Here is a 14,165-nt window from a genome sequence, read left to right on the forward strand (position 1 = left end):
GCTTACATGGAAGTGTCAAACTTGACCTTCTATGATATCTGTAGGAGTATGTGTCTTTGAAGTAAATCCTTAGTGTTAGTCAGAAAGAATCTCAGACGGTTCCACTTACCAAGGGTTCCGCTGTCTTCCATCCAGGCACAGCAGACTTCCAACATCAGTGTGTGGAAATGAAAAGAAAAACCTCACGTGTTTCAACTATGGCAACTGTACCAAGACCAAGAATGATCTCCACTGCAATTGCCTCCCTGGCTTCATGGGAGAACGGTAAGCGTATGAAATAATGGTCAATATTTTTTTATGAATGATCAGCTAAAAAATGTCTTTTCTCAGGCTTTTTCTTTGAGTGACAACGAACCTGTGAAACAAAACTCTTGCTAGGTTGGAGCCGCTGTTTGCACTTATTTTGGGTTTTATATTTACCAGTGCGTGTCATGCTGCCATCGTTTCTTATTGGTTGATTGTTGTACAAATGATACAAAAGAGGCCCTTCCACCAGGTGAAAAGTTCAATTAAAAGAATGGAGGTTTATTGAGGATGGCACCGGCCACTCTACAAGAAATGAACCCTCAGCCCCGCCTCGGGCCTTAGCATGATGATATTAAGCCCTGCAGTACCTCCCATACTGAAAATTTACAATCCTCAACAAAAAAAAGGAAATTCAGGAAACTGAACGTTGTAACGTTGTTCTGTAAGGGTGTAGTGAAATACACTCATGGCTAGTTGGAGCTAAACTTGCATATATATTGATTTACATAAATGCATTTATAGAATTAATATTGCCAACAATGCATCAGATAGCTTTACAATTAACATATGTAGCACAGCAATTGAAAATGTTTAACATACACACGAGAAAATCCACTGAGTGTGAGGCTCCCCCAATTTCCATGCTATGAACGTATGGAATTAATGAACAATGTAGAACCTGAGGTCTGCACACAGAATAAAAAGCAGCATTTTTTATAGCGAAGTTTCCATACCCGACTCTTTGTTAATTTAACCTCCTGAGTACAAATATTCTGCATAATTATGCCATGTGCAAATATGGGGTGTGGGAGTGAAGTCAATATTTTTCTCAAATACACCTTGAGTAACGCCTAATAAAATGCATGTTTTATTCAGAAAGATAGCAAGGAATATTTGCAATATAAAAATGATTACAAACCTTAATCTGGAAACATTTGATAGGCAAGGAATAACTAAGCTAAATTAATCCTGAATAGGTAATCTATTAGGAAAAGGTGTGATAGGGGTGTTGTTGCGTAATTCAATGTGAGAATAAAAAACTCAGCTGGAGAACTTTACAAAAAACATACACGCTTCTGGCTAAGCTCTTGTCTTCACATGCAATACATGCGTTGACAGTAGCCAGAGCCAGCAAATGGTATAACAGAGGACGCCTGCACAATATGCAGGGTGGGGAAAAGTAGCTTTTAGTCCCTTCCGAGCCACATCTGCCGGAAAGAACCCATGTAGTACTCTTTCCCAATGAGAATGGGGAACAGCTATAGAATATTGCAGCCTATCTCCGTCAGAGAGTTGGGATCTTGGAGATTGCCGTTATTTATTTATTTTATGTATTTATGCGTTTTTATGTAGCTCAAACTGGGCCCGAAGGTTCATCTAACAGATAAATGGTACCTAAGACAGACCTTGCCAGCCTATCAAGTTGACAGAATGTATCTGTTTCCGTGGTAAAGTTCGACCCATTACAAGATTTCGTATCTTTTAGTGCTTCAAACATAAATCGCAAGTTCAGCTGCTCTACTTACATGGATGGATACCATGGAAGACTTCTTTCTCCATTAGGGCCACTGATTTACCTAACATGTTCCCTATAAAGATCTGGTTTAGGTTTGAGTCTCAACCTATTCCAATATTCTAATGCTGATAACACTTCCTCCATAATTGGTTTAATGTCCAGTTCAACAGCGTGTAGGAGACTCGCAGGCAAGCAGTATTGCACAATAGACAAACCCAAAATAGGGACTTGGGTGCTGGTCTCCTTAGAAACATAACATGCAGTCAAACTTGCTTTGAAGTTCTTTATTTAAACATTGAATAACGAGGACGCCAGGGCCATTATTGACAATAATGTATCCATCAATGGGGTACATTAATGATGAAGCCGATAAATAACCAACCCTTCAGGAATATGTCCCAATTTTGAATGGGAATTGGGTAGGATGTTAACTGCAGCCTGCAGGTATGTAAAAGGTGCAGTAAATACACCCTTTTCACTTAGGTATTTTGAACATTTCCCTGACAATTTCATTGTAGTGATAATTAATAATAATAATAAAACACAATTTTCAGTAAAAATGAAACTATAGTCCACTTGTGAAATTCCAATCTGAATATGTAGTTAAACTCGACCTGCATTATTATTTGTATTCAAAGGTCACTTGTTTCAGATTTTTAAAGCTGCTAAGGTAAATTTGTGATTTAACAATTCAGCATTAGTAGTAAAGTGCAAGTGTTGATAAATATATGTATGCACACGTGCAGGTAAAGATCAATGTACATTATTTTTCACTAAAATGCTGCAAAAGGGCAAACCCTATAATGTGTAAGACGATTGTTATTATTGAAAGCGCATTCTCAAGCTAGTGATGGTTTGCATACACAAACTCAAATGATTTCTATAACTGACACATGAAGGTGGATGATGTAAACACCGTATGTTTTTTGTGTTTGATCATTTCCACTAAAATGCTATTTAACACCATGTCGGATATATGTAAGCTTTCTGTTACTTTTTCTGTGTCTGTGTCTGGTTTTTGGCTGTAATTGTGGTTAGTGGAAAAATATAATACAAATTTTTTCTAAAACAAAAACGCTGATTCTTAGTCTGCTAAACTGTACTGAACACATAATAAAAGAATAGAGCGTATCTGTAATATCTTAAAAATATAACATATGCTGCTTATAGTCATGTATGTGTAAATTAACACCAAATGGCCTGTTTGTGTTCTCTGTAAATACTAAGGACCTAGGGCAAGAAAGGAGCAGTAAAGAATTTAAATATACATCTGAAGATTTACTTCTGTATGAGAGCAGACTTACTACTTTTTGGAATGCACCAATTCCTATTCGAATCAGCATTCAAAGCTACAATTAGCACAGTATGTCCTGCGGAATCTACCAGGAATCAAGAGATTTGTAACTTTTGTTTTCATTCCATCTGTATGGACATCTCAAATAAAGAGAACTCCGTATAGGGGAAATGGATTTCCTTGTGCTAATGTACTTTTTAAAAAAAAATTCTCTCCTTGGAGAAATCTCTTCAGCTACCCGCCACCAAATGTGGGGGCTGGTCTATTCTCCTTTACACCATGGAGGGAGAGTTGCACGAAATCTGTGCTGGAGTACATCTCTTCCCATTTCTAGGGTGGGAATGAGTTGAATCATAGTTTGGGGATGCCGACAAAGTTCCATGTTTGTTGCCATTCACAAACTTTGAGGCCGAGCTATACCTTGAAACATTTATTTCCCCATCCTTTTAGTGGCTTTGTGGCTGTGAAGCGCTTTACACTCAAGGTAAAGATCTCCACCCCCAGTAAATTAGCTAATGGCTGCAAGGAATCCCTTTCTGAAGTCCTGGAAGACATAGAGCAGGTACATTTGGTAATAAATATTAGTTTATGAACACGTTTTCCTTTGTGACTAGGGGCTTGTGTGCAGAAAAAGACAATTGAATATTCACATTGCAATATCTCCTTAGAGATTACAATATAGCTAGCTTAGCTCATTTAAAAGGCATCTCACCGGCACTGGTGTATGCTGAGGTGATGTGGTGAGTTACCGAAACAGCACTTCGCCAGTCAAAGGAGCAGTCTCCCACCTCCATGTGTCCCTACTGAGTTTTCAGACCTCTTCTATTAGATTGTCACAATTGTCATCTGGGGATATAATTTTGTTATTTGCTGGGATGTTTGAATGCAGTTAAGATCCCCTCATTCAGTGCAGGAGGCCACATGGGAGTCGCAGGCCTGGCCAGCTTGGACACAGCAGACTAACTCTGTGCTTCATTATTGCTCTATCTTTGCAATATTTATTCTGGTTATGAAATGCCAATGATCTATATTTGATATTTTTTTCAGGTGTGAAATTGACCTTGATGAGTGTCAATCTGATCCTTGTTTGAACGGTGGCCTCTGCCAGAACCTGCCCAACAGATTCCAGTGCATCTGTGACATAAATTTTGCTGGCGAGCGTTGTTCGATAGATGTAAGCGACCTCTCCTTTTACGTGTCCATGTTACTGTGGCAGAACCTCTTCCAGCTTCTGTCCTACCTCATATTGCGAATGGATGATGAGCCAGCCGTAGAGTGGGGGGAGCAAGACGAATACTAGCCCTGAACACCTTATGTAGCTTCCAATAAAGTCTGACCTTCAGGAGATGCCTTGAACATAACAGCACAGAATATTGAGTCTGTCGTATTCACTACAAGTTTCAAAATGTCTAATGCTCCTCCTTTTCTATAGTCAATTACCTACATCTTAAACTAAGGGCCTGATTTAGAGTTTGGAGAAGGGGCACTTCATCACAAATGTGACGGATATCCCATTCACTGGACTATAAGTGTTATAGGATATAATGCACCCTGCTAAGGTGGACGAGATGTGTCACATTTATGATGCAGTATCCCAGCTATCAAACTATAACAAGGCCCTAAATATTCATCCTTTTAGAAAGAACGGGAGCATTTTGCAGACCAAGTTTACCACTGTGCGAGCAGGATACAAATGTTTCACTTATTTATTTATTGCAGCAAAGTCAGGTCACTCATGCAGCCTTAAAACTGTATATCTGTGGTAAACATAATCTCTGATCTTGCAAGGGTGTCTTTAGGCACTCTCTTATCATTGTCACCACCTTCTCCAAAAATGTTAGAGCATCGTGTTAGCCCAGAACCAAATGTTAAATTGCGTGCAACACAAATGCTGTTAGCTCACTGGGAGCTTGCACCACCCTACATGGATGGTAAAATGTGCCGCCACATAGGAACAAAAATAATGTCTCCTGATTTAACTACTAACCTGAAAAGAGGCCTTAGACATCAGTTTGTAACATCCATATAAAATAGCATGTGTAGCATATGTAAATGCATATTTAAATAAGACGTGTGTCTTTAGTAATACAAGTTTTAACCTTTTTTTTAAAGAATCTTGTCAAGCTCCCTAGAGAAATTAATGCTAGAAGTATTGTATTTTTATAACTAAGTATTTTCTTCTTACTGACTAATTACAACAGGCAATCAGGTACTCCCATGAAAAATAGTGGATGTGAGAGCTCCCCTTCAAGAAGCCCATGGAAATGTACATGTACCTGATGTCTTGTTATTTCTATGTATTGTGATACACCTAACCATTCAAATTAAGCCATTCAGTGGCAATTAGGCAGGATAGCATGCATTGCTTCAAACACGAAAAGTGTATATTTTACAGTGTGAACCGTATTTAGTAACTCATCATTTGAATGGCAATGTTATGCAAACATCATGACACTTCTCTTTCCTCAGATTACAGAGAGCATAACATTTGAAAACACTCAATCAAACAATCACAAATCTTTCAGGCACTCAATACATTATCTAACATGATCACTGCCAAGTTATTCAGTCACCGAAACTAACTGGCCTTCTTTTCTTGGGATTCTAAAATGAGCAGAATTCAGAGCTAAATGTAGTTTGATTTTGATAACGTTGGGCAGACGGATGTGCAGGCATTACCACCTTTATGTACACTAGGGGTGGTGTAATGCCAGTGTGAATCTCTCACCAAATGGCCTAGCCAGTACTTTGAGGATCATGAAACCAGTCAAAAAGAGTAAACCGCATGAAGATCAAGCATAAACACATATACAATTCAGACTAGGTAAGAGGAAATGTAGTCTCTGTACAACTTAAATATACATAAATACAACGACAGGACATTGCACCTTACCAGCAGCAATATTCTAAAGTTCGTGCGAAGATATGAAACGGTGGAAGTTTTTCTTATAGGGATTCACGTCAATCATGCAGCTTGGGCCTAAAAGTGAAGCATGGCACATATTGCCACTGTACATGCAGGACAAAGAAATGGTGTGCCATCTAGAACCCATGTGTAGCTAAAATGGACCTTCGGAAACTCTTGTGACCGTTTTAGAGCAAATCCGCAAAAAGAGAAACTTTATTAGGATAATGACTCTAAGTAAGGAGATGGTCATATTGAAGAACCTCTAAATAGTGCAGCAAACAGCCCTCACACCATATCACAGATGTGTGCCATTCACCTGCTTTTTAGAATTCAACACTTAGTCAGAGAGAAACAACAGCCCATCATGTATTGTAGGGCCAAAGATTTTCCATACAGAGAAATAAACCCTATTGTCCTCGGGACCCTCCTCAAGTTCTCAATTCACATAAAGAACTAACAGTGAAGAGTCAGTATGGCAAAACACGCGCTGACATATGTATATGAGGATGTAACCAGTGCAGTTTTCTCTCTAAAAAGTGATGGAGCCCAGGCCTTCAAAAGTTAGTCCTGGGCAGGCAGAGGAGGGAAGGAGGCTGCATGGGGTCCATTGTGCCAATAAGCAAATAATTTTACCCTTATGCTCTAGCTTTTGCATATTCCAAATCACTACACCTTTAATATATCCACTCAATTCTTTCATCACTTTTATCCTAAATTTAAGCAGTTCTGGTTTCACTGTGGATTCGCCACAGAAACTAGTCTAAACAGGTTGGCTCTTTTCTATATCATTGGAGAAGAGTCTTGCCGGTGGCAGTGGCAGGCTCTATCCGCTCGCGCTGTGTTCTTTCATGTGTCACACTGTTAGCGCTGATCCATAGCGTGGTATTTTAATTTTAGCGAGTAAGGCTAAATTTTAAAAGTTTTTGCGTGCTCACTTAATTTCCTGTCACTCACTTCCTTGCCGACTCCCGCCCCGATCCGCCGCGTCCATTTCTGGGCGTTTGTTTGCAGAGGGTGAGGAGGAGCCAGCACTTCCGGGCTCGGGCGGCCAGGTCAGCGTTCTAGTTGCGCTGTAGGCGATGTGCATTTAATCTGCAGCCTCACGCAGTCGCGCTGTGGAGAAGAGTCTTGCCGGTGGCAGTGGCAGGCTCTATCCGCTCGCGCTGTGTTCTTTCATGTGTCACACTGTTAGCGCTGATCCATAGCGTGGCATTTTAATTTTAGCGAGTAAGGCTAAATTTTAAAAGTTTTTGTGTGCTCACTTAATTTCCTGTCACTCACTTCCTTGCCGACTCCCGCCTCGGTCCGCCGCGTCCATTTCTGGGCGTTTGTTTGCAGAGGGTGAGGAGGAGCCAGCACTTCCGGGCTCGGGCGGCCAGGTCAGCGTTCTAGTTGCGCTGTAGGCGATGTGCATTTAATCTGCAGCCTCACGCAGTCGCGCTGTGGAGAAGAGTCTTGCCGGTGGCAGTGGCAGGCTCTATCCGCTCGCGCTGTGTTCTTTCATGTGTCACACTGTTAGCGCTGATCCATAGCGTGGTATTTTAATTTTAGCGAGTAAGGCTACATTTTAAAAGTTTTTGTGTGCTCACTTAATTTCCTGTCACTCACTTCCTTGCCGACTCCCGCCCCGGTCCGCCGCGTCCATTTCTGGGCGTTTGTTTGCGGAGGGTGAGGAGGAGCCAGCACTTCCGGGCTCGGGCGGCCAGGTCAGCGTTCTAGTTGCGCTGTAGGCGATGTGCATTTAATCTGCAGCCTCACGCAGTCGCGCTGTGGAGAAGAGTCTTGCCGGTGGCAGTGGCAGGCTCTATCCGCTCGCGCTGTGTTCTTTCATGTGTCACACTGTTAGCGCTGATCCATAGCGTGGTATTTTAATTTTAGCGAGTAAGGCTAAATTTTAAAAGTTTTTGTGTGCTCACTTAATTTCCTGTCACTCACTTCCTTGCCGACTCCCGCCCCGGTCCGCCGCGTCCATTTCTGGGCGTTTGTTTGCGGAGGGTGAGGAGGAGCCAGCACTTCCGGGCTCGGGCGGCCAGGTCAGCGTTCTAGTTGCGCTGTAGGCGATGTGCATTTAATCTGCAGCCTCACCCAGTCGCGCTGTGGAGAAGAGTCTTGCCGGTGGCAGTGGCAGGCTCTATCCGCTCGCGCTGTGTTCTTTCATGTGTCACACTGTTAGCGCTGATCCATAGCGTGGTATTTTAATTTTAGCGAGTAAGGCTAAATTTTAAAAGTTTTTGTGTGCTCACTTAATTTCCTGTCACTCACTTCCTTGCCGACTCCCGCCCCGGTCCGCCGCGTCCATTTCTGGGCGTTTGTTTGCGGAGGGTGAGGAGGAGCCAGCACTTCCGGGCTTGGGCGGCCAGGTCAGCGTTCTAGTTGCGCTGTAGGCGATGTGCATTTAATCTGCAGCCTCACGCAGTCGCGCTGTGGAGAAGAGTCTTGCTGGTGGCAGTGGCAGGCTCTATCCGCTCGCGCTGTGTTCTTTCATGTGTCACACTGTTAGCGCTGATCCATAGCGTGGTATTTTAATTTTAGCGAGTAAGGCTAAATTTTGAAAGTTTTTGTGTGCTCACTTAATTTCCTGTCACTCACTTCCTTGCCGACTCCCGCCCCGGTCCGCCGCGTCCATTTCTGGGCGTTTGTTTGCGGAGGGTGAGGAGGAGCCAGCACTTCCGGGCTTGGGCGGCCAGGTCAGCGTTCTAGTTGCGCTGTAGGCGATGTGCATTTAATCTGCAGCCTCACGCAGTCGCGCTGTGGAGAAGAGTCTTGCTGGTGGCAGTGGCAGGCTCTATCCGCTCGCGCTGTGTTCTTTCATGTGTCACACTGTTAGCGCTGATCCATAGCGTGGTATTTTAATTTTAGCGAGTAAGGCTAAATTTTGAAAGTTTTTGTGTGCTCACTTAATTTCCTGTCACTCACTTCCTTGCCGACTCCCGCCCCGGTCCGCCGCGTCCATTTCTGGGCGTTTGTTTGCGGAGGGTGAGGAGGAGCCAGCACTTCCGGGCTCGGGCGGCCAGGTCAGCGTTCTAGTTGCGCTGTAGGCGATGTGCATTTAATCTGCAGCCTCACGCAGTCGCGCTGTGGAGAATAGTCTTGCCGGTGGCAGTGGCAGGCTCTATCCGCTCGCGCTGTGTTCTTTCATGTGTCACACTGTTAGCGCTGATCCATAGCGTGGTATTTTAATTTTAGCGAGTAAGGCTAAATTTTAAAAGTTTTTGTGTGCTCACTTAATTTCCTGTCACTCACTTCCTTGCCGACTCCCGCCCCGGTCCGCCGCGTCCATTTCTGGGCGTTTGTTTGCGGAGGGTGAGGAGGAGCCAGCACTTCCGGGCTCGGGCGGCCAGGTCAGCGTTCTAGTTGCCCCTACTGCCTATAAATGTGTGTTGGCCAGCGACCGCGCAGCGGACGCGTGCAGCGGGCGCGCCGGAAGCGCGCCGAAGTCGAGCCAAAGTCAAGCCCGTCTGCGCCCGTCCGCGGCCGGACGGGGCGCGGGGCCATACACCCTGGTCAACCAAAGACCCTCCACATACGGTATGATAAACAAACCTTGTTAAATCTCCGTCCTGCCATAACTCTACCATGTTTACACTCTATGAAGGCTCTATCATTACACAACTGTTCTATGTGCCCTTTTACTCCTGAAACTGGCTCCATAATAGACCCCCCTAAAAAGCTGATAAAAGCAGCACTGCTTAACTGTAGATCTCTCAGTAAACACTGCATCCAAGTTTATAATCTACTCGAGGATGAAGCACTTGATATTTTGCTGTTAACTGAAACCTGGCTTGGCGAACACTCTGACCCAGACATCATAGAGGCGTTGCCTCCTGGCTATTCACTCGCTAGGCTTGACAGGCAAGACGGTAGGGGTGGAGGAATAGCTATCGCTGTTAGAGCCCCACTCGAATGCTCCCTATCCCCCCTGACAATTGACCACTGCAAAGCTGCTTCTTTCACTATCACACTGGGGCCCCAACACTCCATATCAGGTATTCTTATTTACAGACCCCCAGGCAGACTGTTTGATTTTACAGCTAGCCTAGTAGAGGCTACAGCACATCTCGCCTTGAGGAAATCCAGACTCCTGGTGCTTGGCGACATGAACATTCATTTTGACGATGTCCAAGACAAGGATGCCTCCTGTATAAAAGCAGAATTTCTTTCCCTGCAGCTAGCTCTTAAAAACCAGGACCCCACTCACAGACAAGGTCACCTGCTCGACCCTATATTTGGTAACTGGAATGGAGTAGAAGCGCTTCCTCCAATACCCGTGCCCTGGTCTGACCACTTTGTCATTCCCTTACAAATATGGGTGTCCGAGTCTGAAACAAGGAGCGATAGCACGCAGATTTACCAATGTCGAAAGTGGAAAAACATTAACTTAGACACTTTCATCGACACTCTTGAAGCGGCAGGACCTCCTGGAGGGTCCGACTGTGAGACCGCCTATACATGCCTTAAGAACTGTGTCCTAACTGCCCTAGACAATACCGCTCCCATCCCTAGGTCAGTAATTAACAAGAAGATGAGGAAACCCTCCCCGTGGTTTACTTCAGAACTTCAGGTTGCAAAATCTGCATGCAAAAAACTGGAACGTGAATGGCGCATTAAATTCTGCCCCACAGCCAAAAACCACTATAAAAAAGCGCAAGCGAGCTACTATAAACTTATCCGTTCCGCTAAAGCACTTCATTATAAAACCCGCATTGGAGAGGCTGAGAACTCCCCAAAGGAGCTTTTCAAAATTTTCAAAGAAATTTCGGTGGTAACTAATGAGAGCATTGCCCAGAATGATTCTGTTGAAACTTGCAATAATATTGCCAAATACTTTGCCAGTAAAATTACCAACATCTACGCAAACTTCTCTAATGATTTGCCCTTGGGCTCTGACTTTACTGAGAATTTGGAGATCACTCATGCTAAGACATGCCTAAACTGCTTCTCTGTCCCTCCTACCACAACCTTAAATAGTATCTGTAAAAGCATCAAATCAGGCTCTCCTCGGGATCCTGCCCCTCCCAAGATACTAGCAGCTAGCCTTAAAGTCTTAGAACCACACTTTAGATACATTCTCCAACTCTCCATTTCTACGGCCACCCTCCCTGCGGGATGGAAGAAAGCCATTGTACTTCCTATAAAGAAAAAACCGAACATAAGTCAGGATATCCTAGAAAACCTGCGGCCCATCTCGTTGCTACCTTATCTGGCGAAGGTGGCCGAAAAAATAGCTAACAGCCAACTCATGGCCCATCTAGAGTCAAATATTGCCTTCCACAGTTCTCAATCAGGGTTTAGGGCAGGATACTCCACTAAAACCGCCCTTCTGAGAGCGACCGAAACCTTACGGGCAGGCGCTGATGAGGGCCAGACTATGGCACTGATTATGCTTGACCTTAGTGCCGCGTTCGACACTGTGGCACATTCCATCTTGCTGCAGTGTCTGAACAAAGCCGGGGTCACCCAGGAAGCACTGGGCTGGCTAAAAGCCTTCCTCACCAACCACTGCTTCCAGGTTCAGAGAGGCATGTACCTCTCTGATAGCATAGCTTTAGAACAGGGGGTACCTCAGGGCTCTGCCCTGAGCCCCACCCTGTTCAATCTTTACATGGCCCCCCTGGCTGAGGTGGTTGAATCGTTCGGCATTGAATTAGTCTCATATGCCGACGATACCCAACTTCTCATCTCCCTGTCCCAAGCACCCTCCATTGCTGCAGACAACTTTAAAACATGCATGCAGGCTCTGGCAGGATGGATGACCCAGCACTGCCTGAAGCTAAATGGTTCAAAAACGGAGGTTCTGGTAATTGGAGGCAGGGATACGAGCTGGACCAAGGAGTGGTGGCCATCATGTCTGGGGCCGTTACCCACTCCCTGCAAAGCAGCCAAGAACCTGGGGATCTGGGTTGATCCCAGACTCTCCTATGACAACCATGTGCACAAAGTGGTAGGGAAATGCTTCGGGGTTATGAAGACCTTGAACCGTACCTTAGACCTCCTCCCTCTTGAAGCCAAGCGCACTATGACCCAAGCTCTAGTGACCTCGAGGATAGACTATGGAAATGTGCTTCTGCTCGGAACAACACAAAAAAACATCAGGAGACTTCAAGTACTCCAAAATACGGCAGCACGCCTAGTCCTTAGACTCCCAAAAAGAGCAGCCTCTAAACCAGCCCTAGCCACTCTGCACTGGCTCCCCATAAAAAAGAGAGTCCTATTTAAAGCACTTCTAATGTGCTACAGGATCATCTCACACAAAGCTCCCCCCTACATGACTGATCTGGCTATCCCCTATGAGCCTAACAGAACTCTCCGCTCTGGGGGAACTGGATTGCTTAAAATTCCCCGCATCAAGAAAGCCAGAATGGGTGGTTGTTCTTTTCGTGTAATGGCTGCCAAAGAATGGAACTCTCTCCCCATGAGCATCAGACTAGCGGATTCAGAGACCTTGTTCAGAAAACGACTGAAAACCCATCTGTTTTCCCTTTAATTTCTCTCTCCTGGCCCTGACTTTTCTCCACAGCGCGGGGACACGCCGGGATGGCGTCACCATGCGCTTTATAAGCCCCTTTATTATTATTTATTATTATTATTATATTTGGCTACATTTGTTTTTCTCTCTGCTTTTGTCAATTCCCGAGACCCCACTGTATTTAGCAGACTCATGCAGTGGGTAAAATTCAATTTCCACCAAATACTTATTGCTAGCATGTTAAAGAACAAACATTTGCAATGCAATAGATCGCATTTACGCTAGTTTAAGCAATTGGCATTGTAATTGACAATGCCTTTTATTTATGTTTTAAAAACGAAAACATAAATAAAAGACATTGTCATTTACAATGTCAATAGGTAAAAGTGCCTGCCTTTCATCACTACAGAAACAAGCAGCAAGCCTCGTGTGAGGTGCCTGCCGCCAACCCCGCCTGTGCCCCTCAAATGAACTTTCTGAGGCTGGCACAGGCTCCGGGCGACTGATTCCCGGTCGGGAAGGAAGGAGAGGAATAGGGGTTTGGGATGGGGATTCAGGGGCAGAGAGAGGCACAAGCGCACAGGTGGGGGCTGGCATGAGGTGCAGGAAACGAGGGGGGCCCTGGTGGCTCCCCCTCAGTAAGTTTTATCCTAGCCGCGTGTTAAGTTGTTTTCCCTTCTTTCCCACATTGCTAAAAAAAGAGGTAGATCCAAGCCTTCTTCCTCCCTTCACCCAGCCTGTCAGCAAGAATGCAAATTAAGCCAGTTTCTGGACTGCAGTCGCTAAAGTGACTGCGGTGCATGCACATTAATTAAATAAAGAAGCGCGCCTGCTAAAGTAAAGCGGGCCGCGCTGCAAATTAATTAAATAAAGAAGCGCAGCTGCTAAAGTGAAAGCGGACTGCGCTGCATGCAAATTAATTAAGTAAAGAAGTGCGGTCGCAAAGTGGAAGCAGATCACGAGCAAATTAATCAAATAAACAAGCATAGCCGCTAAAGTGAAAGCGGACCACACTGCATGCAAATTAATTAAGTAAAGAAACACAGCAGCTAAAGTGAAAGGGGATGGCGCTGCAAATTAAAAAAAAAAAACATTAAACAAAATAGTGCTTACAGCCAAGATAAGCAGATTGTGTAACATGATGAGTAAAAGGTCCAGTCCTTATGGGCGGTAACAAATTGAGACAAGACGGTACAAAGGAGGGACTAACAAGCCGATTTACGAATCAGAAGCCAGCATTTAAGAAGGACAATGACACAAAGCCAGTGACAAATATGGGCGGAGAGTGGGCGGGGATTCTAGTGCATACCCTAATACAGCATGCCTCGCAGAGCTAGCAACGTCTAGCCAAACCTTTTGGGACGGGGACATGGCCATCCAATTCACACACTGTCTCCATCTCATTTGATACTGCTGTAAAAACCACAGCCAAAACAATGATCACCGATAAACTGTAGATCGCCATGGTTGGAAATTAATATAAGAACAAGGGATTGCTGGAGCTATCTCAGATGTTTTAGATTTTTGGCATGGATAGTGCACAATAATTTTTCTGTTTGCATTCTGGTGCTTGCAGACCTAAATTCAGGACCACAAGTACCAGAGTGCAAAGAAAAATTAATTCCTGGAGGACATGCTTGGGAACGGGATGGGGAAATTTCATGCATCTCACATGCATTAGTAAGAAAATAGGTTATAGTTAGTTTTAAGTATCATCCCACAGCAGCTGAGTCCA

At 44.4% G+C, this 14,165-nt stretch overlaps 1 protein-coding gene across 1 annotated transcript in view; it reads left to right on the top strand.

Annotated features, from left to right (window-relative positions):
- The window catches only part of CRB1 (crumbs cell polarity complex component 1), a 713,161-nt gene that overhangs the window by 660,988 nt on the left and 38,008 nt on the right, over window positions 1-14,165 (top strand). Inside the window, exons 10-11 of the mRNA XM_086954812.1 lie at window positions 136-264; window positions 4,104-4,230. Of these exons, the coding sequence (XP_086810938.1) occupies window positions 136-264; window positions 4,104-4,230 (256 nt within the window). The remainder of the gene's footprint in view (window positions 1-135; window positions 265-4,103; window positions 4,231-14,165) is intronic.

The sequence above is a fragment of the Lissotriton vulgaris genome, chromosome 1_1, assembly GCF_964263255.1.
Source record: "Lissotriton vulgaris chromosome 1_1, aLisVul1.2, whole genome shotgun sequence".
NCBI classification, from domain to species: Eukaryota; Metazoa; Chordata; class Amphibia; order Caudata; family Salamandridae; genus Lissotriton; species Lissotriton vulgaris.